A 25,051-nucleotide genomic window follows, 5' to 3' on the forward strand; every position below is an offset into this window, starting at 1 on the left:
CCAGCCTCTTGTTTCATATCATTCCCTTGGGCTTTTGCCTAAGAGGGGATTAAAAAGAAAGTCCTCACAGACTCTCCCCTGTGATCTTTCATCTGGTGGACATCACACAAATTGTCTCTTCCTGTCAGCCTGTGCGTGGTGTGTCAGTTAGGATGCATCCATCTCTAAGTAAGACAGTATCTGACTAAAAGATATAAATCATTATCAGTCTTAGCTGGAACTCTGGAAGTGGGCAGTTTCAGCCTGCAGTGCAGGGCTCTGTGAGGAAAGACAGAGGGAAGGAGGGAGGAAGAGTGTCTGACCACAGTACAGTTCTGAGAACATCTCAGCCAGGTCAGCAGGGACTTGGAGCACAGAAACATCAAGCAGAAGTGGTTTTCGGCCAAGCTTACTCATTGATTAGGAGCTGCCTGGAGGAAGTGTGGCCTGGGCCTGGGCACTGTTGCTGACCTGGAGATACAGACGATCTGGAGATACAAGTGTGGGTGGCAGTCAGTCAGCTGCAGCTCCTTCTCCATGTGGCAGGTCGGAGCCCTGCACCTCGGGCTGCCATTCTTTGCTTCCAGGACACAACAGAGTCGTCCCTTGGTATCCTTGGGACCTTGGTTCCAGGACACCCCTGGACACCAAATCCTGAGGAGGCTCAAGTCCCTTATATAAAATGGTGTAGTATTTCCACATAACCTACGCACATCTTCCAATCTACTTTAAGTCACCTCTAGATTACTTACGATGCCTGATGCAATGTAAATGCTAGGTAAATAGTTATCAGGCATATGGCAAGTTCAAGTTTTACTTTTTGGAAACTTCTGGAATTTTTTTGCCCTGAATATTTTCAATCCGAGGTTGGTTGAATCCACAGGTGCAGAACCTGCAGGTGTGGGGGGCCAATTGCACCGTCTTTGTTTTCCTCCACCTCTTACAGTTCCAACAACCCTTTGCAGGTTCACCAGGGCCTCTCTTCTCACTGTTTACTTTTTCCCTGGGCCATTTCAGCTATGCCTGCAGCTTTATTTACCAATTTAAGGGAGATGATCCCAGTCTTTTCTTTTTTTCTTTTTGGCTTCACCTCACAGCATGTGGAACTTGCCTGACCAGTGATCTAACCCATGTTTTCTATAGTGGAAGCATGGAGTCTTAACCACTGAAGTACCAGGGAATGCCAGATGACTGTACTCTTAATCTTTAAGTAAGTGTAAAGTGAAAGTCGCTCAGTCGTGTCCGACTCTGCAACCCCATGGACTGTAGCCCACCAGGCTCCTCTGTTCATGCAATTCTCCAAGCCAGAATATTGGAGTGGGTAGCCATTTCCTTTTCCAGGAGATCTTCCCAACTCAGGGATTGAACCCAGGGCTCCCACAGTGCAATCGGATTCTTCACTGTCTAAGCCAGCATTGAAACCCACTCTTAATCTTAGACTCCACTAAATTCTTGAACTTTGGAGCCAACTGCCTACCTGGTATGTTTTGGGTATCTTAAAGTCAACTCAAGCTCAACACTGTTCAAAACTGAACTTGTAAGTTTTCTCCTCAATTGTGACCCCTTTCTGAAAGTCTCTGTGTAGGTGAAGGGTTCCCCTGTTCATCTAATCTATAAATTGGATATTTTCCCAGGAGTCATCCTCCGTCTACCTCTACTTCCCTTGTCTAATCCATTACAAAGTCTTATCTTTTACTTTATATCTCTTGAATCTCCCCACTTCTCTTGTATCTTTGAACCTCCCCACTTCTTTCCATTTTTCCCACTGTTTAGTCACCACTATGGAGAAGGACATGGCAACCCACTCCAGTATTCTTGCCTAGAGAATCCTGTGGACAGAGGAGCCTGGTGGGCTGCTGTCCATAGGGTCGCACAGAGTCAGACATGACTGAAGCAACTCAGCATGCATGCATGCATTGGAGAAGGAAATGGCAACCCTCTCCTGTATTCTTGCCTGGAGAATCCCAGGGACAGAGGAGCCTGGTGGGCTGCCGTCTATGGGGTTGCACAGAGTTGGACACGACTGAAGTGACAGCAGCAGTCACAGCAAGTCCCAGCTTAATGAAGGTCCAATCAGGAGAGAGAAACCGTAAAAATTTGATCAGAAAAGGTTTGATTTCAGGAATTATTAACTGTAATGGGACTGGAGTAATGAAGAATTGGCTAGAAATAAGAGAATAGGAGGGCTTCACAGGTGGGGCTAGTCATAAAGAACCCTCCTGCCAATGACGAGACATTAGAGATGCGGGTTTGATCCCTGGGTCAGGAAGATCCCCTGGAGGAGGGCATGGCAACCCACTCCAGTATTCTTGCCTGGAGAAGTCCATGGACAGAGGAGCCTGGCAGGCTATTGTCCATAGCATCGCAAAGAGTTGGACACGACTGAAGTGAATTAGTACACACCACAAAAGAATAGGAATAGCAGATAGAAGGAACAGCTGCTGCCCCTGGGGGTGACATGGAGTGTCCAAGGCTGAAATCCAGACTTTGCTGAAAATCTGTCCATTGGAACCTGTCAGGAATGCTCTCTTTAGTGCACTAAGGGAAGCTGTTTACAGCGAGGCCTCTTGCTGTGCTACCGAACTGCTTGGGGAGAGGGGACATGCCCGGTGAAGCTGCTGGCTGCTGCTGGCTGCCGTGCACCACAGGATCCAGGCACTGGAGGCTCTTTGAGCATGGCCAGAGCCTGCTGCTGAGAAAGCTGCGCATGATGCCTGCCAGGGAGCCCACAGGAACCAGGAAACCAAGCCCTTTCTTCCTGTGCTGTGTCTCCACCACCCTCTCCTGATAGAGCCTCAGTGGCAGCTGGGGGTGAAAATCTAAAGGCTCCAGTCCATTCACAGAGCAGGCAAAAGGTGAATTTGGAGCTGAGGGCCACTACATTAATAAGTGGCCCAGCCCATCCCTTTGATGACTCAGCCACCATATGTGCTTTGGCACGCCCTTGAACTCGAATACTACTACCACTGCAATGAAGAAGACAACTGTCTTTATGCCTTACAAAAACAGCTGCCCTTCCTACAACAGAACAGTTATCAACCTTTCTCAAACTGAGATGCAGCTCCAAGAGTCATGTGTCCATTGATATTTATATATTTGTTGTTGTTCAGTCACTAAGTCACCTCCAACTCTTTGCGACCCCATGATCTGCAGCACGCCAGGCTCCTCTGGTCTCTGCTATCTCCCCAGTTTGCTTGAATTCATGTCCATTGAGTCAGTGATGCTGTCTAACCATCTCATCCTCTGCTGCCCCCTTCTCCTTTTGCCTTCAATCTTTCCATTCCCTCCTCCAGTGGACCACATTTTGTCAGAACTCTTCACTATGACCCATCTGTCTTGGGTGGCCCTGCATCTCATGGTTCATAGCTTCAATGAGTTATGCAAGCCTCTTCGCCCCACCAAGGCTGTGATCCATGAAGGGGCTAGTTATATATATTACTCCACAAATCAGTCACAGCCACACTGAATATTATGTTCCCTAAAGACTTTGGTTGTAGAGTTAACAAGGTAACTTAATGGGAAGAAGAGAAAAAATGGTTAGTACATATAGATTATCATGTACATGTAACAAGCAAATAGAAAATGAGCAAAGCTACTTAAAGTCCTCATTTCTGTAAGTGGTCACCATGCCGTGATTGATACCAATGTTTGCTTCTTCCACCACACCTCTGTGTTTACTCTGCTCTTAGTTTAAACCACAGCTATTCAGGTTATTTACCTGGTGCAATGACCGGAATCATCAGTCTCTAAGGGCCTGGCTCCTTAATCATCCGGCCCACCCCCTCATTTTGCTCGCTGTAATTTTTCATTAACCTTTGCTATTGGACATGGGCTTCCCTGGTGTTTTAGTGGTAAAGAATTTGCCTGCCAATGCAGGAGACTCCAGTCAATCCCTGGGTTGGGAAGATACCCTGGAGAGGGAAATGGCAACTCACGCCTGTATTCTTGCCTGGGAAATCCCATGGGGGAGAGGAGCCTGGTGGGTTACAGTTCATGGAGTCACAGAGAGTTGGACATGACTTAGCAATTGAGCATGCAGGCACATTAAACAGTCTATCTTGCCTCCGTTGTGTAGAAGCAACTCAGTTTCCCTTTGGTAATCAGGATCAGTCATTCAGACAAATACAGATTACATTCTCCCACTGCACTCCCCCCACTCCCTGGCCACCTGTTGGTTCACTAGCATAAAGAGCTCAATATGTCCAGGTGGTTGTCTCATCTTCCGATTCAGTGGAACCATTGCGTGTTCTAGTGGGAGAATTCCTTCCTTGGGAGCTAAGATCCCCAAACCAGTGGGGTTTTCAATTGTTGGGACTGGAAGCAAAAATTCAATGAGAAGTCTGTTAGGAGCAGTAGAGGAGTCACTCTGACATCCACCTATTTTCTAGGCCCAGGTATGAATATTTTGGCTACGGGGGAAAGAACACCATACAGTGGTCTCTGATTCAAAGCACATATTACATCCTGTAAAACAAGCACTGTGGTACTATAACTTTTTTGTTTGTTTTAGGACCTATTTGCTCATTTATTTTTAATTGGCCATGCTGTGTGGCTTGTGGGATCTTAGTTCCACAACCAGGGATTGAACCTAGCTTTTGACAATAAGAGCACCAAGTCCTAAACCACTGGACCGCCAGGCAACTCTCTGGTGATTCTTTTAATTAGGCTCCCCACTTTCAGATGATGACGTGTATGTGGTAAGTCAATTAATCCTATGGGTATGAGCCCATTGCTGCGCTTGCTTTGTTATAAAGAAGAATTCTTTGATCACATACAATGCTGTGTGGAATGTCATGATAATAAGGCATTCTGAGAGTCCATAGATGGTGATGCTGGTAGAAACATGGGCAGGGAAGGTAAATCCGTATCCAAAACACATTTCTATTCCTCTGAGGTTGAACCTCTGCTCTTCCAATAATGGAAGATGGTAATCAACCTGGCACCAGGTGGCTGGCCAATCCCCATAAGGAATAGTGGCCATACTGGGCATTCAGTGTTAATCACTGGACTTGCAACTTAGATCCAGATCTGCGGACCTAGACAGCATATTAAAAAGCTGAGATACCACTTCACCGACAAAGGTCAGTATAGTCAAAGCTATCGTTTTTCCAGTAGTCATGTACTCACAGTAGTTATGTGAAAGATGGACCATAAAGAAGGCTGAGCGCTGAAGAATTGATGCTTTTGAACTGTGGTGCTGGAGAAGACTCTTTGAGAGTCCCTTGGACTGCAAGGAGATCAAACCAGTCAATCTTAAAGGAAATCAACCCTGAATATTCATTGGAAGGGCTGTTGCTGAAGCTGAAGTTCCAATAATTTGGCCACCTGATGTGAAGAACTGACTCATTGGAAAAGACCCTGATGCTGGAAAAGAAAGACTGAGGGCAGGAGGAGAAGGGGATGACAGAGGATGAGATGGTTGGATGGCATCATCGACTCAATGGACGTGGTTTTGAGCAAACTCCGGGAGATGGTGAAGGACAGGGAGGCCTGGCGTGCTGCAGTCCATGGGGTCACAAAGAGTTGGACACAACTGAGTGACTGAACAACAATACAAGTACAACTCAGATCATGGTAGCCTGTATTGTTGAGCCCATGCATAGTCTCTGTCCCTGCCACCATAGCTCATGAGGTCATTGAGCAAGTGCTAGGGGCAGCTGGAGGAAGAAGCTGCTGGTGACATCCACAAAGCATCTCATTTGTGTACCCCTGACTATTAAGGATCTCTAATGCAGCAGATGCCTTTTGGTGGGCATTCATATGGAACACAACTATTATTGTGAATAGTCTTACTCAAGTTGTCCATCCATATACCTCTTCCCCAACCTTCTTTTTCACTAATGTTACAATCCTATGCCTTCTGAATTCCTGATCATCCAGCCAAATCATTGGCAAATGCCTCTGAATTAGTCTAGATCTATTCTTCTGGCCATCTCACACTCCAAACAGTGAACAACCAAATATACTGCTTGAGGTTGTGGCCACTAGAGGATTTTCTTTTATTTCTGTCTTTCAGTGTCACCCTGAGTGGGGATGAAGTGCTGCAACTGTCTGCTTACTGGTTGTGCCAGCATAATGTACAAATCCGTCCATAAGCCTGGCTTGAGTTTTGTCTTTTCTTGGCCGACTGACCTGAAAGAACACCCCAGGAGGCAATGCAACAGGAGTTGTATCACAGGAATCTGCTCAAGGACTTCTCTGGTGGCTCAGTGGATAAGAATCCGCCTGCCAGTGCAGGGGACATGGGTTTGATCCCTGATCCGGGAAGATTCCACGTGCTGCTGGGCAGCTAAGCCTGTGTACCACAGCTGCTGAGCCTGGGCACCCTAGAGCCTGTGCTCTACAAGAAAAGCTACCACAGTGAGAAGCCTGTGCAACAGCAATGAAGACCAGCGCAGGAAATATTTTTTTTTAAAAAGGGATCTTCTCGTGTTAACGTGGGGCTTGGCCCTGTCTGAGCTTGGTCTTGTGTGCTGGGTCCACTTAATGGTAGTTTGCAGCTGTACATGCCCAGTATAGCAAGGTGTCAGACGGCAGCCAGTTCATGAGTGGAGGGCCAGGCTACACGGCCACTTGATGTCCTATTGTTAGGTGCTCCATCTCTACCACTTGCTGTAAACTATTTCTTAAAGGAGAACAAGTATTTGCAGAAGAGGGCGTAGCTTTCCTCCAAAATCCTGGAGTTCTGCACTGTGATTCTCCCACTTGTGCTTGCTGGAGGCTCCATACAGCATTTCTGCTTGCCATGGACACTTCAAGATATCATAGATTTCCTGGGTAATAAGGCCCAAGTAGTAAAGTATCTGTTCTCCCACCTAAATTTACTGCAGAATCTTCTCTTTTTCTGGTCTCCATGAAGCTACAGTTATACAGCTGCAAGTGGCTCCTAGATCGATCAAAGTAGCACACTCAAATGTGATACATGTTGTCTCCAAAACTCAAAAATCCTACTAAATTGCCTGTGTGTGTGTCTGTGTGTTAGGTCATATGAGGTCCAGCACCTTTGTGGAGCTACTTTGCATACTTTCAACCAATGACCCCAAGAAACTTCACTGAGGTGACCAGTCCCTGAATTGTATTGGGGTTAAATCCCATTCTCTTGTTTGTGTGTCTTTTTTTTTTTTAATTTTATTTTTAATTGGAGGATAATTGCTTTACAATATTGTGTTGGTTTCTGCCATTGTGTATGTCTCACTAAGACATTTAAAAATACTTGATATGGGATGGTTGAGAATCCACCTGCCAATGCAGAGGACATGGATTTGATCCCCAGTCTGGTAGTATTCCATATGGGACACCTAATCCCTTGAGCTGCAACTATTGAGCCCACCTGCCACAACTACTGGTCCTGCGTTTTAGAGTCCATGCTGTTCGCCGCAACTAGAGAGTAGCCCCTGCTCACCACAACTAGAGAAAGCCTGTGTGCAGCCATGAAGACCCAGTACAGCCAAAAATAAATAAAATTGAAATAATAAAGTACTTGATACTTCCTGCTTATTGGACCTTATGACAGCCAATGTCATCAATATAGTGGACTACTGTTAAGTTCTATGGGATGTCAAGATGATCAAGGGTGTCTGTAGACTTTTGATGATAGAGAGTGGGAGAATTGACATCATTCTTATGCAAAAATGTGAAGGTACACTGTTGGCCCTACCAGGGAGAAGCACATGACTTCTGAGGACGTTTATAAACTAGCGTGGAGAATGAGGCATACCAAGTGGCAGAGGCTGTGCTGGATCAGTAAAGGCACAGATCAGTAGATATGCAGCATCAGTAAAGATGATGCTGTGTCAGTAAGATGCTGACACATCTGGGACAACGTCTTCCACTGGAGTCAGCATCTGATTAAGTTTCTGATTGTCTGAAGTTACTCCCTAAGATCCATGTGACTTCCACACAGGCCCTCTGCCACTGTCATTCTTGTCTAAGCTACTGCCAAATTTCTCTCCACATGCACTTTAGTTAGGGTAATCATTTAAAGCACAACTCTAACTGAATCATTTCTTTCCCACACCCTGATCTCCCTCTTAAGACACTTCTTGACTTTTACAATACTGACTGAAATCCTTAGCCTGTCTAGTCTCACCTCTCAGGACTTTTGTTCTGATCTTGATTTCCAGACTCACTGGCTTTCATTCTGTTGCTCAAATGTACCACCAGATACCAGGCCTTTGTGCCATCTGCTTCCTCTGCGTGGGGTGCTCTCTCTTTTGCCACTCTACTTTCACCTCTCTGGCTCCCATGTCTGCTCAGTACCATGCATAGTTCTAATTGATGGCACCTGAAGTTTCCCATTTTGTTTTCTGTGATTCTGCGATTAATGTCTGTGTCCTCAACTAGACTCTAACTTCCAAAAAGGCAGACAGAAACTATTTCTTTTGTGCCTAGTCATAGGTGGCTCAGACTCTAAAGAATCTGCCTTCGATGCAGAAAGACCTGGATTTGATTCCTGGTTTAGGAAGATGCCCTGGAGAAGGGAAATGGCTCCAGTTTTCTTGCCTGGAGAATTCTGTGGACAGAGGAGCCTGGTGGACTACAATCCATGGGGTCGCAAAGAGTCAGACTCGACTGAGAACACTTTCACTTTCTAGGGAAATGCTTGACACCTTGGAGTCAATGACTAATAGTGTCCATTAAGCAAATGGCATAGTGCTGAGTCTGTGTTCTTTGTAGCCTTCTTTTGCACAGATGATTTTTTTTTGTCTCTTTACACCCCTCCCAAGGTGTTGATGAGATGGTGGAATGGCATCACTGATACAACAGACATGAGTTTGAGCAAGCCCCAGGAGATATTGAAGGACAAGGAAGCCTGGGGTGCTGCAGTCCATGGGGTCACAAAGAGTCAGACACGACTTAGCAACTGAACAACAACAGCACCAAAGTGTTGACAATAAATGCAGTTGTCTGAAATGTTGAGGACCACTGTCCAGGCTGAGTGTCATGTCTTGTTGTAGCTTGTGGTCCTTTGTGGGTGATATGTGGCTGGCTCTCACCACTACTGTCTGAACTGGGGTCTGGGCTCATGTGTCTTTCCAGCTGTGATTTCAGCAGATGCTTCTTGTTTGGAGACCTCAAGCTCTGGCCAGTCGGAATCGCAGATGGAAGTGAAATCCATGCTTTCTTAGCTGGCTGTCTCAACATGTGGAAAACACATCCCAAATTTGAAAGATCTATACTAGGGGAAATTTTGCAGTGAATGGGACAGTAAATAAATAAATATACCTGATATATTTTTACTGGCAAGACAATAAAAAGAATTTCCCAGTGTAAAATCAGGCAAGGGACTTCCCTGGTGGCGCAGTGGATAAGAATCCACTTGTCTTATAGGGGACATGGGTTTGATCCCTGGTCTGGGAAGATCCCACATGTCACGCAGCTACTAAGCCCATGTACCACAACCACCTGAGCCTGCGCTCTAGAGCCCGTGAGCCACGACTACTGAAGCCCTGTGCTCTGGAGCAAGAGAAGCCACCACAATGAGCAGCCTATGCACTGCAACAAAGAGTAGCCCCTGCTCACAGCAACTGGAGAAAGCAAGTGGAATCAATGAAGACCCAGCACAGCCAAAAATTAATTAATTAATTAAAAAAAAAATCATGCCAAAAACCCAAATAGGCATTTCACAAAAGATGAAATATAAATGGCTAAAAAACATGCTAAAAATAGTTTACTTAGTAACCAAAGAAGTGCAAATTAGAATAACTAGAGGTCTTTTAAACTTTAGTAAAGATTTGAAAGATTGCTAATATCCAGGGTTGATGAGTGGAAAAAAGGCACTTATTTACTGTTGAGGCAGAAATTGGTATGGCTGGCACAGAGCCAGATTGATAATACAGACTATATTAGAAGTAAAGATGTACATGGTTTTTGTCCCCAGAATTTCATGTCTTGGAATTGATACTAAGGAAGTAATTGGACTGGTAAACAAAGATATTACTGCCAGGATTTTTATTCTTCACAACATTGTTGATAATAGTTGTTTTAAAAAACAAGGAGTTTTTGTCAAGAAAAAAAGCATGGAGCAGTTAGCAGTGATGATAGGTATCTATATTTATTAACATAGAAAGATTTTTTTTTTAATTTAAAAAATTGTTTACTTTCCTTGATTGATGTATAGTTGATTTACAATGTTGTGCTAGTTTCAAGTGAGCAGCAAAGTAATTCATACACACACACACACGCACACACATATATGTATATATATACTCTTTCATATTTCCATTCTAGGTTATTAAAGGATATTGAATATAGTTCCCTGTACTATATAGTAGGTCTTTGTTGTTAATTTTATTTAAATGAACAAAGTAGTTTACAAAACTGTGTATAGGATATTCACATATTTGTCAGTCTGTTATATCTATCTTTGCACATGTGGAGAAAGGTTTGGAATAATATGTTATATATGTTATAAATGTTACAATGATTGTGTTATAGATTTAAAACTTCAGTTATTAAGCAGGGGGACATAAGCATAATTGTCTTTATTTCTCTATAACTGAACTCATTTTGGCTTGTAAGTTCCTCATACTTAATATTTCCATTTGAAAACAACCCAGTCCCTTCTTGTTTAAAATGCAGCCAGTTCATCTTGGGTGACTAACCACTGAGCCCTCCTTTTGTTTCCCCTGAGATTGATTGACAGCTTACACTGTCTTGAGGAGAAATGTTGGCAACTGTGCTCTCCTGGCCCTCCAGGTCCCCTCCCCCAAGTGTCACTCATCTTGCCTATCTTTACTATCTCATGTTGGCTACACAAGTATGACTTCTAATCTTCTCCAGGTCCTTGAAACTTTCACTGCTTCATCACCAACTGTGGGCTCTTGCGAGCCCACCCATCTTGTTAGAAATTAGAAAAAAAGCATAAAGCCAATCCTGATGGCCTCTGGGCTGTGGGGTGTGCTTGCTCTTCTGTATCAAGTCAAAGATGATGGCATCTGCCCCATCACTTCATGGCAAATAGGTGGGGAAACAATGGAAACAATGACAGACTTTATTTTCTTGGGCTCCAAAATCACTGCAGATGATGATTGCAGCCATGAAATTAAAAGACACTTGCTCCTTGGAAGAAAAGCTATGACAACCTAGACAGCATATTAAAAAGCAGAGACATTACTTTGCCGATAAAGGTCCATCTAGTCAAAGCTATGGTTTTTCCGGTATTCATGTATGGATGTGAGTGTTGGACCATAAAGAAAACTGAGCACTGAAGAATTGATGCTTTTGAATGGTGGTGTTGGATAAGACTCTTTAGGGTCCCTTGGACTGCAGGGAGATCAAACCAGTCAATCCTTAAGGAAATCAGTCCTGAATATTCATTGAAAGAACTGATGCTGAAGCTGAAACTCCAATACTCTGGCCACCTGATGTGAAGAGCCAACTCATTGGAAAAGACCTTGATGCTGGGAAAGAATGAAGGCAGGAGGAGAAGGGGGTGACAGAAGATGAGATGGTTGGATGGCATCACCTCGTAAGTTTGAGCAGGCTCCTGGAGTTGGAACTGATTCTAAGGAAATAATTGGACTGGTAAACAAAGATGTTACTGCCAAGATTTTTATTCTTTACAACATTGTTGATAATAGTTGCTTTAAAAAACAAAAAGGTTTTATCAAGAAAAAAAGCGTGGAGAAATTAGCAGTGATATGTTGGAGTTGGTGATGGACAGGGAAGCCTGGCATGCTACAGTCCATGGGGTTGCAAATAGTCAGATATGACTGAATGACTAAACTGAACTGACTGACTGAGGGGCTCCCTCTGAGGCGGCCCCCAAGCCCTCCTACCTAGGTCTCTCCCAGAGTCCACTCTGATGTGTCCTCCTCAGGCCATACCCTGGCAACTGAAGAACAAGCCCCCCATTCACTGGGGCCCTAACCCCTCCTGGAGCTTCTCCTTCTCACCTTCTTTTGGGAGTGCAGGGTGCTGAACACATCTCAGGGGCTCCCGTGTCTTAGCTGTAGGCTCTTCCTGCCAATTCTCTCCTCCCATAGCTGATCAGCTCCTGATCTTTTTTTTTTAAACATTTATTTATTTGGCTGCATTGGGTCTTGGTTGTGGCACATGGGATTTTCATTGCATCATGTGGGATCCTTCGTCGTGGCACATGGGCTCCAGAACGTGCGGGCTCAGTAGCTGCAGTGTACAGGCTTAGTTGCTCCATGGCATGTGGGATCTTAGTTCCCTGACCAGGGATCGAACCTGCATCCCCTGAATTGCAAGGCAGATTATTAACCAGTGGGCCACCAGGGAAGTCCCAGTTCCTGACCTTTTGAATGAAGGCTCCTCTTCAGCTATCAGGAGCTCATTCTTATGCTTGCTTTCAGGGTTGACAGTTTATGCCTCCTCTTCTCCAGGCTGTAGATCTTCATCTTCCCAACCAAGCTTTTTTCAAAATGTAAAACACTCTTTGTCTCAGAGAGCTTGAACTTGTAATGGAAGTGATGACATTCAAGACAAAGGTCTGCTATAGATTTACAAAAAGACTTCTTTAGAACTTCAAATTCTGAGGCCAAGCGTTTGTGTCCAACATCCCTGCCCCAACAGCAGGTTGTATAATAAGCTTTGCCTGCTTGAACAGTGGAGCCATTCAGGGTAGAGCCAAAGTGTAGCTAGATGGACTGAAAAAGTCTAGTTCAGGGGCAAAGTCTCCATCCGCTATAGCTCTCTCCTGGGGCTGGTAGGATTGTGGGTGACTTCTACTCTTTTTTCGTCTGCAGTTTCTGAATTTTCTACAATAAACTTGTGGTTATTGTTGTTCAGTCACTAAGTCGTGTCTGACTCTTTGCGTCTCCATGAACTACAGCACACCAGGCTTCCCTGTCCTTCACTATATCCCTGAGTTCACTCAGACTCATGTCTGTTGAGTCGGTGATGCCATCCAACCTTCTCATTCTCTGTTGTCCCCTTCTCTTCTCTTGCCCTCAGTCTTTCCCAGCATCAGGATCCTTTCCAAAAATGTGTATTTCTTTTATGATAGGAAATAAAATGACAATTCTTTTATAAGTGAAGGGACACTTTCATGTATCTAGGTCTTTAATGCTGAAGATTAATTTTACAGGGTATATTTTGAATTTGGGGACCCTAACCACCTCACCTCATCTCAGTGGAAGGACTCTTTGGTGGGAGTGGGGTCACAGGTAGGGATCAGGCTGAAAACAGTGACAGGAGAAAGAGGCAACGTGGGCATCTCTTTCGCCAACATGGAGCAGAGTGAGGCAGTCCCCAGCCCGGCTTACCTTCAGGGAGGGGCTGCGGCTTCCGCAGCATCTTAAAGGGCAGTGTGTTTCCTTTCAGGACAAGGAGATGGCACTTTGTTGGCATCATTACAGGCGCTGTGTTACATGGGAACCAATCCTCAGTGTGCCCAGCCCCAGGCGAGCTTTGAGGAGATAAATCACAGCAGGAATCAAGCCACCCTCACTTTTCTAACAAAAGTTGGAAGTTCAACAGTGCTGCAGTCCATGGGGTTGCAAAGAGTCACACACACGGCTGAACACCAACCGTACAAAAAGATAAAAAGAAAACCCCCTTTTACGTCTTAACAAAAAGCAACAGGAAAACATTCACATACGAATGTGCCCAATCACCTTCCACCAGGATTGAGCCCCGCTGTGCCCACTTTCAACCACACCAGGGATTTCCTGATGTTTAAAAAAAGTTTAAGGATTTCACGTGTCTGTCTTTTCTGGGACTTTCTGTTCCCATTTTTTTATTCTGAATTCTTAATTTTGTGGAAGTGTTAGCAGAGGGATTGTAAAAGCCAGTATCTCATGCACATGGAGATGGGAGTGAGGCCAGCACAGGATTCTCCCTCCACTGTCCCTTGATGCCAGGACTTGGAGAAGGACTGGGGGCCCACGACAAGGTCCCCTCAGCCCAGTGAGAGTTGGGCTGGCTCTGGTGGGATGTGCAGGTGGCCCTGGGCCGGAAGCCCCGTGGGCATTCCTTGTCCAGAAGATGAGGCCTTGGCCACCCCTCACTCCCAAAGTGGACGGAAGTGCCTCTGGTTCCAGGCTGTGGTTAGAGATTAGACATACCAGGCTGACCCAGGACTGAAGGCACCATCTGTGGGCCTGTGGCCTACCAGCCTCAGAGCCTTTGGAGGAAAGGAGATGGGGAAGGGGAGCCTGGGAATGAAGCCCACACTTCTCAGTGTGGGCAGGGCAGGGAGCCAGAGGTGGGGTCTAGTCATACGGAGAGTCGTGAAGACCACCTCGCCCAGCTCTGCCTTTGTCACTGAGAAGAGTGAGGGCCAGAGACAGGTGGTGTGTCTTGGCTGGGGACCCATGGCCAGGGGCTGGCAGAGTTCAGACCAGAGCCCAGGCCTTCTGTGCCAACCACTCCTCTTCCTGTTTCAATAGGGCTGGAAGGCCCAGCTCTTTCTGGCAGCTTCCTGACCTCTGCCCCCGCCCCCTGGCCCCAGCAGCTGGCATCAATGAGGAGGGATGACATTAAACTTGTCCCTGCAGGGAGGGTCTGAATTGTCACAGACACTTCCTCCCCACCACTTCCCCCAGGGGCTTGTGATTCTCCAGGGTGTCTGGAGCAGGCTGGACTCCCCTCCACCTGCAGATGGGCCCTGGGGCATGAGCTCCAGGAGGGTTGAGGTGGGGGGTTGCTCACTGTTTTATTCACACCTCTAGCCCTTGCTCCGAGAATGTGGCCTGGTCACAGATACTCATTGCGTTGTAAAAAAATGAGTGAAAAGAGATGAATACATGACCTTCATGTTGGGGGTCTTGCTCTGGGCAGAACTGTGAAGTCTGCTCTCAGGGGCGCTTCCGTCTCTGGAGGCACCTGACCCGCCCTTCTGTCCTAAGGGGTCACCTCTGACCTCTGACCCAGTGACACTGAGGGAGACTGGGAGGAGTCTCAGGTAGGAGGAGTCAGGCGATGGAGGAGTTCCTGGTGTCTTTAGGGAGCAATGTCTGGTGTCCCCTGAGTTTCAGGAAAGGCAGGCCTTGGTGTAAGCACATTTGGTACTGAGGATCAGTGAGTACAGAGGGTGATCTGTGAGGGGAAAGCCATGCTCAGCCGCGGAAGGTGCCTCTGGGCTGTGGGAGGGCCAGCAAGCTGGGAGCCGGGCCTGGCACTGAACGCCACTGGGATTCTGAGCAGGGGGATGAGTGGGATTGAGAGAGGACAGTCGAGATGGTGCTGCCGGGGCCCTCAGGAGCCTTGAGTTCAGCCTGTGAGGAGGAGGATGGAAGATTGGAGGCTGCCTCTTCCTGCTTGGGGACAGAAGAGCCCCCTGTCCCGATGAGGGTAGGACCGTCCCCCCTCCCATCAGTGGGAATCTGGACTCACCTGCCATGGCTGTGCGTTCTCATCAGAAGTGGGGGCTGTAGAAACACTGGAGAGGACTGAACGGAGTCGCACATGTCCCCAGGGCCTGCCATGGGACAGTATTAGGGCCCTGAGGCCTCGCACCCCCAATTTCCAGCTCTAAGAGGTTGGGGCAGCTCCCCCCACCCCCGTAGGGGCAGCTCGCACTCCACCTGCCACCTGGCGAGAGCTCTTGGTGTGACCTTGTGGGTCCCTCAGGCCACCCTCCAAGCCACAGGCCTTCAGGGCTTGGAGCCGGAGGAGGGGCACACTTGCCCCAGGACACACAATCTGTACCCGCGCCCACCCCCAGTAAGCACACACTGCTCAGTGAACAACCCCCGTCCCAGAAAACACGTCAGACCACACTCGTTAACGCGGCCCCTCCCTTCCCTCAGTCCCTTCAGTCCTGTCTGACTTGTTGCAGCCCTCTGGACTGTAGCCCACCAAGCTCCTCTGTCCACGGGATTCTCCAGGCAAGAATACTGGAGTGGGTTGCCATTTCCTTCTCCAGGGGATCTTCCGGACCCAGGGACTGAACCCGGATCTCTTACGTCTCCTGCATTGGCAGGCGGGTTCTTTACCACTAGCGCCACCTGGGAAGCCCCTTCCTTCCCATATGCCTCCCTTTTCATTCTTTTGTGGCTTTTTCTTGACTTCTCTGAGACTGCCTTGTCTATAGTAAAACAGGAGGGCACCTCCCAGTTGTGGGCTGGCACTCCTGGGGCTGCCCTGCACTAACTATGGACTGGGGCTGGGGGAGGGGGGCACTCTGGGTGCTGAGGCAAGTCCTGGAACCAGCTGGCAGGGGTGAGCATACCTGGCAGGCCCTGTGGGCATCCCAGCCGCTGGACACCAGAGTCTGCAGCCGGGGCGCGTGCTCCTCCACAAACCGCTCACACTGAGGGAGGAGACAGACACAGGGCTGGGTGGATGCAGGCCCGGGGCAGGGCCCTCCTGCCTTACCATCTGGCCTCCCCACTTATCTGGATCCCCTCAGAGCTCCCTGGGCCTGGTGTAGGTCCAGCCCTCGGCCCCTAGTAAGCAACTCAAGACTGAACAAGCTGCTGGGTGGAAATGGGGGTTTCCATCAGGAAAACCAGGGACCTCGGAGATGGAGACTGAGGGGCAGGATCTTGGCCCCATCCTTCCCTCCCCTCTCCATTTCAGTTCTGGAAGCCACCCTGAAGTTCATCTGGTCCTAGAGACCTGAGGAGGGGAGCACTATGCGGAAAGCAGCCTTCTCCAGGAGTCAGCAGGCGTGTCACCCACTCTCAGAGAACACCAGGGCTCCGGGACCCCAGGCCCAGGCCTCTCCTGCTGGTGGCTTGGTCCCCACTGAGTCACACTGGGAGAAGCCCCGGGGCAGGGACAGGACTGGGACCTGGAGAGGAGGCCAGGCCTTCTCTTGCTCAGCTGGCCCTGGCATTTCTCATCTCCTGGCAGATGACTGGGCCTCTCTCCTGGTCCACAAGGGAGACCTGCTTGTCCTCCTGAGCCCATGCCCCTGGTCCAGAGACGTCTCCTGACCTTTTGCCCTAAGTTACAATGACATCATTGTTTGGCCTGCGTCCTCTCTGCATCTGAGCACCTTAAGGGCAGAGGTCCAGCCCACTCTGTGTGTCTCTGTCTGGGAAACCTGTCTTGGACCCAACCTTCCACCTCGGGCAGCCCCTGGGTTCCGAGCCCCCCCCAACACGCCTGCCCCTCACCTTTTGCTTGTCCAGCCAGGTGCCCAGGCAGGCCTGGCGCATTGCCTGTGGCATGGCCTGCTCACTGCTGTTCCCTGCCTGGGTGGTCACAAACACGCAGAGCTGGCACTCAGAGTCTTGTGGTAGCCATTCTCCAGGCAGGGACCCCAGGGCAGGGAGGGCTAGAGAGAAAAAACAGCCGCGTTTCTGCTCTCACTGGCGCAGTGCAGGTGGACCCGAGAAGGGGAGGGTCGTGCAGGGCTGTGGTTGGCAGGGGAGGGGATGGGAGCGGGTGACGGGCAGGGGCTAGGGCGGCAGGCTCACCTGGGCCAGCACTGTCCTCGCTGGAGCACCGGAGGACAGCGCCGCAGACCAGCTGGGGCAGCATGCGGCCTAGCAGCGTGTCCAGGAGGATGACAGCGTAGCGCTCAGCCAGACACTGGCAGATGCCGCCCACCAGCAGGGGTACCACGTGGCACACCTGGGCCACAGTCATGGCCAGTACACCCTGGGGTGGGGGCCGAGAAAGGACAGGGTGGGACCTTCCCCCGAAAGACCTGCTCAGGGCGCTTTGTAGACCTTCCCTGGAGGCCTTGGAGAATTATTATGCTGTTTGCAGGCAGACACTGAACATCAGGGGGACTTGTCCAGAGTCACTGAGCTGGTGCGAGAACCAGGCCACAGACCCCCACTCTGACTTTAAAGACTCTGGAGTTGTTGAAATTCCGGAGTTTCCCAGAGAGGTGGATATTGCTCAGGCCACATGGCAGCCTGGGGCAGAGGCAGAACCAACCCGAGTCTTCTCCCTCCTGACCTCGTGGTGCCATGCTTCCCCCTCAGGTGGACAAGCTCCTGTCTGTGGCTCCCAGAGTCAAGAAGTCCCTGGTTTCAGGAGCCCCATGGGGAAGTAAGGAGTTCCCCCGCCCCACCCCCGCTTTGATTCCAAACACAACCTCCCTGCTGAAGAGCAAGGAGAGAGGGTGCAGGCATGCTTATTCCTCTACTCCTTTATTCATTCAGCCAATTCATGTAAAGAACTTACATACATGAAATAAGCTACAAGGATCTACTGCACATCTCAGGGACTATAGCCAATATTTTATAATAACTATAAATGGATTATAACCTTTGAAAGGTGTGAATCACTATATTGTACACTTGTGAGTTATATAATATTGTACGTCAACTATGTTTGTGTGTGTGTCCCCAGTTACTTCAGTCATGTTCGATTCTTTGCGACGCTATGGACTGTAGCCTGCTAGGTTCTTCTATCCATGGGATTTCTCAGGCAGGAATACTGGAGTGGGTTGTCATTTCCTCCTCTAGGGGATCTTCTCGACCCAGGGATTGCACCTGCATCTCCTGCGTCTCTTGCATTGCAGCCAGATTTTTACCTGCTGAGCCATCAGGAAGCCTTGTACAGCAACTATACTTCAATTTTTTAAAAAGGACCGATATGTGGCAGGCTGGCCTGGGCTCTGTTCCTGCCTGAAGCCCCCACTGTCCCTCAGCATCAGGATGGCCAAGGAAAGAGCAGAACAGGGGGACATATATATTTTGGGGATGTGACACCTTCCAAATGACACATCTCACCATAAGGACCCATTTTGCTTGCATCAGATCCCACACTCATCCTCTCCTGCTATGATGAGGGACCTCAGCTCTGTCAAAGGCTAGCCATCTCCTGTGCACAGGGTCCACCCTGCATCCCCCTCTGTTCTGCTTCATTGCTTCTCCCTCTTGCCCTTCCCTGTCATCAGCATGTTAACATGCTAAAATACTTCTGTCATTAAAACCCCTCACCCATCTTGGGGCTTCCCTGGGAGTCCTATGGCTAAGACTCTGCTCTCCCACTGCAGGGGCTGCGGGTTCAATCCCTGGTCAGGGAACTAAGATCCCACAGGCCAAAAAGTAGAAAAAGAAAACAAACAAACAAAAAAAACCCAAAGTCTCACCCATCTTCTCTTCCCTTCCCAGAAAAACTTCAAAAAGAGTTGTCGATACTGAATGCTGTAGTTCTGTCTCTGGAACTCCTCCAAAAGAGCTTTCAAGGTCACCAGCAACCCGCTGGTCATGGCTTGTCGACCCCTCAGCAGATTTCACCCCAGGGACCACTTCCTCCATGCTGAAGTGCTTTCTTCTCTCAGGCTCTACATCCTCACACTGTGGTGTCCCCACCTCCTTGGCTGTCCCTCCTCAGGCTCTTTTGCTGGCTTTTTCCTCTTCTTCCACCTGGTCCACTCCACATCCCTGAATTTAAATCTTGGATTTAAACCTTGTCTGTAGCCATGACTGACGTCTCTGGACCTGGCCAGAGATCTGGCAGGCTGCCTGCTTGTCGCCTCCTCCCGTATGTTGTACAGGCGTCTCGAACTTATCACAGCCAGGAGAGAAGTCCTAATTTTTCTGCCCAGACCTGTTCCTTCTCAAAGCCACCCATCTCAGCGCGGGGTGGGGGGCATTCCAAAGAGCCTGTCGCTCAAGCCAAAGTCCATAGAGTCACGGCTGACTCCCCACTTGTCTTCACGCCCCTGGTCCCCTCCATCACCGATCCTGCAAAGCCCACCTCCCAGACAGACCCCAGTCCCCCTGCTAGTTCCAGGCCCACCGTGTTTCCTGCCATGGTCTCCTAAGGACTCGCCTTGCCCTCCTTCTTCCCTCCCTTCTGCCTGATACCATCTTCAAACACCAGGAGAGAGATCTTGCTAAAGTGTAAATCCGGTCATGGCTCCTCCTGCCTGAAACCCTTCCACAGCTGTGTACTGCCTTCAGAAGAAAGCCCAGGGCTTTCCTAATGGCTGAGTGGTAGAGAATCCATCTGCCAGTGCAGGAGCCACGGGTTTGCTCCCTTCCCTAAGAAGATCCCACATGCCTCGGAGCAACTAAGCCCATGTGCCACAACTATTGAGCCCGTGCTCCGCAGCAAGAGAAGCTGCCAAAGTGAGAAGCCTGAGCACTGCAGCTGGAGAAAAGCCTGTGCAGCCACAAAGACCCAGTGTAGCCAAAAACAAACAAATAAATAAAATTGTAAAAAAGAAGAAGTGGAACAAAGCCCAGGGTCCCTTCACTTGGCCTACCCTCTGCTCCCTTCTCAACCTCTCCCCGCAGGCTGCATGCTGCAGCCCAAGCTCGTTCTGCTTAAGACCCTTTGCCCATCGGTCCTTGTTGTTTCCCAGGTCCCAACTTAACCATCACCTCCTCGGGGACACTTCCTGACCAACCATCCCACCCCCCATTCTCCTGTCACTGTTCCTTCCCTCATCTGTCTTAATTCTCTGCTTTGAACTCATCACTACCTGAAAAAATTCTCTCCCACCGCAATGCAGACTCAGGAGGGTGGACATGCCGTCAGTGAGCAGGTGGCCATACTGGCCCCATCTGAGACAGGACAGGTCTCTCCTCACTTGGGCCCCCTTTCAGGGCAGGGCTGTTGGGTGATAGTCACTACAAAGTTTGGAAGGCTCCATGTTCAGGGTGGGCAAGGATGGGGTGTCCATCTAATGCTTCTTTTGTAAAATGAAAGCACCTTTTCTTGCTTTCTTCCTTCCTGTCTTTTCCTCTCTCTTCCTTTCTCTTTCTCTCCCTTTCTTTCTCTGTCTCTTTTTTCTTCCTTTCTTCCTTTCTCTCTCCCTCTTTCTTTCTCTCTCTTTCTTTCTTTCCCAGCAATTTGGTATAGATTTTACTGGAACAATGTTTCACTTTGTTTCTGATACATACATATCCCAACCCTCAGGCTGAATAGAGAACTTGAAAGCACCATTTCCACAAAGACAGCTGAGATTCTTTTCTGTATTTTGACACCTGGCATAGTGCCTGGAGGGCTTCCCTGGTGGCACAGAGGTAAAGAATCTGCCTGTCAATGCAGGAGACCTAAGAGACACAGATTCAATCCCTAGGTCAGGAAGATCCCCTGGAGAAGGGAATGGCAACCCACTCCAGTATTCTTGGCCAGAGAATTCCATAGACAGAAGAGCCTGGTGGGCTACAGTGTGGAGTCGCAAAGAGTCGGACACGACTGAGTGACTGAGAACACACGCGTAGTGCCTGGCACATGGTGAGGGCTTCACAATTGTTGAAGAAACTCTAGTCCTGGCACTTAGAGGCCCAGTCCGAGTGCAGGGTGCCTTGGGTGGGAACATTGCACATGGCACCCCTCCTAACTTCTGAGGAGGGATGGGGGAAGTGGAGCAGTGGGGAGCCCTGTGGCCTGGACAACTCACCTTGGGAATCACAGCCTGGATCCGTTTGATCAGAGTCCGGCAGAGCCAGCAGATGGGGAGGGGGATGGGGAACCGCTGCTCGGAGAGGTCCTGGCAGAAGAATCAAGCTGGAGGCAGGCTGGACAGCAGGCTCGCCCGGGCTCTGCTCACCAGCCTTGCCTCCATCTCCTCGCCTCCTGCTCCCGCCTTAGGCCCTGTCAGTAGTTGCTGGTGCCCTTCCTGCCTCTGCCCCTCCCAGGTCAAGTGCTCCCGGGCCCCAGGGCCTCAGCTTTGGCCCTGGCGCTCTGGATCCCCACCTCACCTGTGTCTGAGGCCCAGGCTTGACCTGGGGGGCCTCTGGCAGCAGGGGGAGAACTAGCATGTCCTGCAGACGGCCCCATGGCTCTGGCCCCTGCCCCGGCTCTGGGTGTCTGGGCTTGCATAGGCCCACGTGCTGACAGATGAACTTCGGGTTCTAGGGCACAACACAGGGTGAGGGGGTGATTAGGGTGGGGGAGGGAACCCCACTCCTGCTCAGTCTGGCTCAAGGATTCCGAAACCAGGCCACTGTCTTTGGCCTGGAATGACGGGAGCAGGCTGGTTTGGGGTTGTGGTTTAAGATTCTGTGGAGGGGATGGGGGAGACCAAAGGCAGAGAGGGAGGTCATGTGGGGGCTTTGGGGCACTTGTCTGAGGATATGTGTGAAAGAGTGTGAGCATGGATGTTTGTGAGAATGAATGAGTATAAGTACATGAGACTGTGTCTTTTGTGTGAATGTGCAGATGATGTGTTTTTTTTTTTTTTCTGGAGGAGAAACTCACATTTTATTCGGCAAATTGTTATTCCTTATGCATTTTCTGTAATAAGCCTTTAGACTCACATATTAAACCACATGGGAGCTGCCTTTCCTTAATCAAGAATGTGAATTGTGGATTCAAAGGACAGAGGTCAAAATCAAAGCTTGACCAATTATTATCTGTGTATCTTTGGGTATTTATGTGTTCAGTCATATCCATGGGACTGACTGTACCCCTCCAGGCTCCTCTGTCCATGGAATTTTCCAGGCAAGAATACTGGAGTTTGTTGCCATTAACTACTCCAGGGGATCTTCCTGACCCAGGGATCGAACCTGTGTCTCTTGCATCTCCCGTGCTGGCAGGAAGATTCTTTACCACTGGAGCCACCAAGGCTTCCCTGGTGGCTCCAGTGGTAAAGAATTCACCTGCAATGCAGGAGACTGGGGTTTGATCCCGGGGTCAGGAAGTTCCCCTGGAGAAGGGAATGGCAACTCACTCTAGTATTCTTGCCTAGAAAATTCCGTGGACAGAGGAGCCTGGTGAGCTACAGCCCACAGGGTTGCAAAGAGTCAGACACAACTGGGTGACTAAGGACACACATTCTTGGGTGTTAACTTCGCTGAAGCAGTTGTTGGAAGTTTCCTTTAATTACAATATTTTAAGGACTTAAAGCTTAGAGCCTACTCAGAGTTAGCACCAAGTAAAATTTGTTATTCTTGTGGGATGGTGTGAGTTTTACCCGAGACTGTGTGTCTATAGTATGGATTTGTGACCCAGTGTATGTTTGTATGAAGAGGGTGAGGGTGTGTGTAGGTGTTTGTAAGTGGGCAGGCCCACTGTGTATAGCTTACTGGGTGGGGCTGTGATTTGGGCACCAGCTGAGGGGCATTGAGTTTCCTGGACTGGGTGTGGGTAGGATGCGCGCATGTGTGTGTCTGTGTGTGTGTGTGCTGGAGTACCACATGTGGGGGTAACTCTGGGAAAGGGCAGGCATGGAGGCTGTGAGGGAGGCAGCCTGGAGGCGAGGTGGGCAGGCCTCACCATCCGGCTCTGGAAGTGGTCAACGATCAGAGGGAAGTAGGTGTCCAGCAGGTGACGACACTGGGGCACCAGGAGTTTCAGCGGAAGGACATCGCACTCCTGCTCCAGGAATTTGCGCACTGTGTCCTAGGAGGCAGGCCAGAGAGAGGACTGTTAGCCTGGGCTCTCTGAAGTCTGCCCCATCTGAGCCCCTGGACATGGGGCCACTGCCCAGCTGACTGGTCACCTTCTCCCAGGGCCCTGGAGTTGGGAGGGTGCTAAAGGAGCTGTGTGGTTGGGCACAGGCAGTGTAGCTCCCCGTAGGAAAGACTGTGATGCTGAGATCACTCCCAGAGCCCTCTCCTGACCAGGAGACTCCTGGTAAACCCAGGCATCACCTCCAGCCTGGAGATACTCCTTTAAGAGGCTCACCTCTTCTTCCATCTCTTACCCTCCAAGCTTCAATTCAGGGCCTGGGCCTCATTACCTGGAAAATGGCCTCCTTGGCCATCTTGGTGAGGATGCGGGAGATGTCCTCACATTCCTGGCACAGGTCATCCTGAGGAGAGGGACCCAAGGTGGAGCACGTGATGGGGGGCATGCTCCCAGCTCAGGTGGCTAAGGCTGACAGGGCTCTCCAGGGCACAAGCAAGTGTCCATGATCCCATGACATCCCATTCATCCCATTCCATCCCTTCCCACCCTGTCCATCCCATCCCATCCCATTCATTCCATCCCACTCATCCTACCCCATCCATCCCATTCCATCCCATCTCACCCCATCCCATCCATCTCATCCCATCCCATCCTATCTCACCCCATCCATCCCATCCCATTCATCCCACCCCACCCTATCCATCATATTCTATCCCATTCCACTCCATCCCATCCTATCCCCTACGGGATAGGCACATCCAGAGTCTACCCAGGACCCTTTACCCCGAGCCCTTTTGTCTCCCTACATCCTTGGGTAGTACTCACGGCTTCCACGTGTCCCCAGACTTCCTGCAGGCAGTGCCCTAGGGCTCTGCACTGCAATGCTTGCTCCAGACTTTGGCACCAGAACTCGGGGCCCTGGGCACAGGCCAGGGAGTAGGTGGTCCCAGCAGCTGCTGTTTGAAGCCAGAGAAACCCTGGGATCCATGCCACACCTGGTGCACTGGCCTCCCCCAAACTCCACACCTAATTTTACTGGGATGCATGGCTCTTAAACCTGCTCGAGTCAGACAGCTCTGGCTTCTACTTGCTCTGTGTGTGTATGCTAAGACTCTTTAGTCATGTCCTACTCTTTGAGACCCTTTGAACTGTAACCCCCCAGGCTTCTCTGTCCCTGGGATTATCCAGGCATGACTACTGGAGTGGGTTGCCATGCCCTTCCCCAGGGGATCTTCCTGACTCAGGGATTGAACCCACGTCTCTTGCATCTCCTACATTGGCAGGCGGGTTCTTTACTACAACATCGCCTGGGAAGCCCTCTACCTGCTCTAGTGCCCAGCAGCTGTGTGACCTCGGACAAGCCCTGGAATCTCTGAGTCAAGGCTCCCTCATCTTTAAAATGAGGATAATGTCCAGACTAAGGATAATGCTTGCGACAGAGCCAGGGCTCAGTGAATGGTGCAGAAGTTTGCAATGCCCCCTCCACACCTAGCTCCGGGGGGTGGGGAGGCAAGGGGAGACTGGGGGGACTCACCAGTGCCTGGACCACAGAGTGTGGCCAGCAGCAGCAGCCATGGCAGCAGGTGTGACTTGGCCATGACACCTCCACAGCCTGGACACCCTGCTTGGGGCGGGGGCCCTTATAGCTGGGGGCTGGGGTGTGGGGGCAGGGCTCTGTGGGAGCAGCGGTGACCTCAGTGTTTGCTTTTGCCCTAGAGAGCCCTTCAGATGCTTTGATCCCCACCTCTTCCCAGCAGTGACACTCGTACCTGCCCCCATGATCGCCCCCACCCTGCCGTATCCTGCCCGATGAACTTCCCTGCTCCCATTGCTGCCCTCCCACCCCCAACACACACATTCTTCCTCTCATGGGCCTGGACTCCCTCCA

The 25,051-nt window shown here is 49.7% G+C and overlaps 1 protein-coding gene across 3 annotated transcripts; it reads right to left on the minus strand.

The window, feature by feature from the left end:
- Window positions 1–13,650: 13,650 nt before the first annotated feature.
- On the minus strand, window positions 13,651–24,826 carry SFTPB (surfactant protein B). 3 transcript variants are annotated; one of them, XM_043468726.1, is made up of 11 exons: window positions 24,698–24,826; window positions 23,989–24,119; window positions 23,495–23,566; window positions 23,029–23,154; window positions 21,513–21,665; window positions 21,212–21,301; window positions 17,316–17,430; window positions 17,013–17,173; window positions 16,121–16,201; window positions 15,283–15,367; window positions 13,651–15,164 (listed from the first exon to the last, which is right to left on the minus strand). In XM_043468726.1, exons 1-10 carry the CDS (start codon window positions 24,759–24,761, stop codon window positions 15,305–15,307), a joined length of 1,056 nt encoding a protein of 351 aa, XP_043324661.1. In that variant the 5' UTR covers window positions 24,762–24,826; the 3' UTR covers window positions 13,651–15,164; window positions 15,283–15,304. The 3 variants fall into 3 exon arrangements, with proteins under 3 accessions (XP_043324661.1, XP_043324659.1, XP_043324660.1); XM_043468724.1 differs by having other exon boundaries at window positions 17,316–17,499; XM_043468725.1 differs by having other exon boundaries at window positions 17,316–17,499; window positions 23,989–24,116; window positions 24,698–24,775.
- Window positions 24,827–25,051: the final 225 nt, after the last annotated feature.

Source organism: Cervus canadensis, chromosome 5 (assembly GCF_019320065.1).
Source record: "Cervus canadensis isolate Bull #8, Minnesota chromosome 5, ASM1932006v1, whole genome shotgun sequence".
In the NCBI taxonomy this organism is placed as follows: Eukaryota; Metazoa; Chordata; class Mammalia; order Artiodactyla; family Cervidae; genus Cervus; species Cervus canadensis.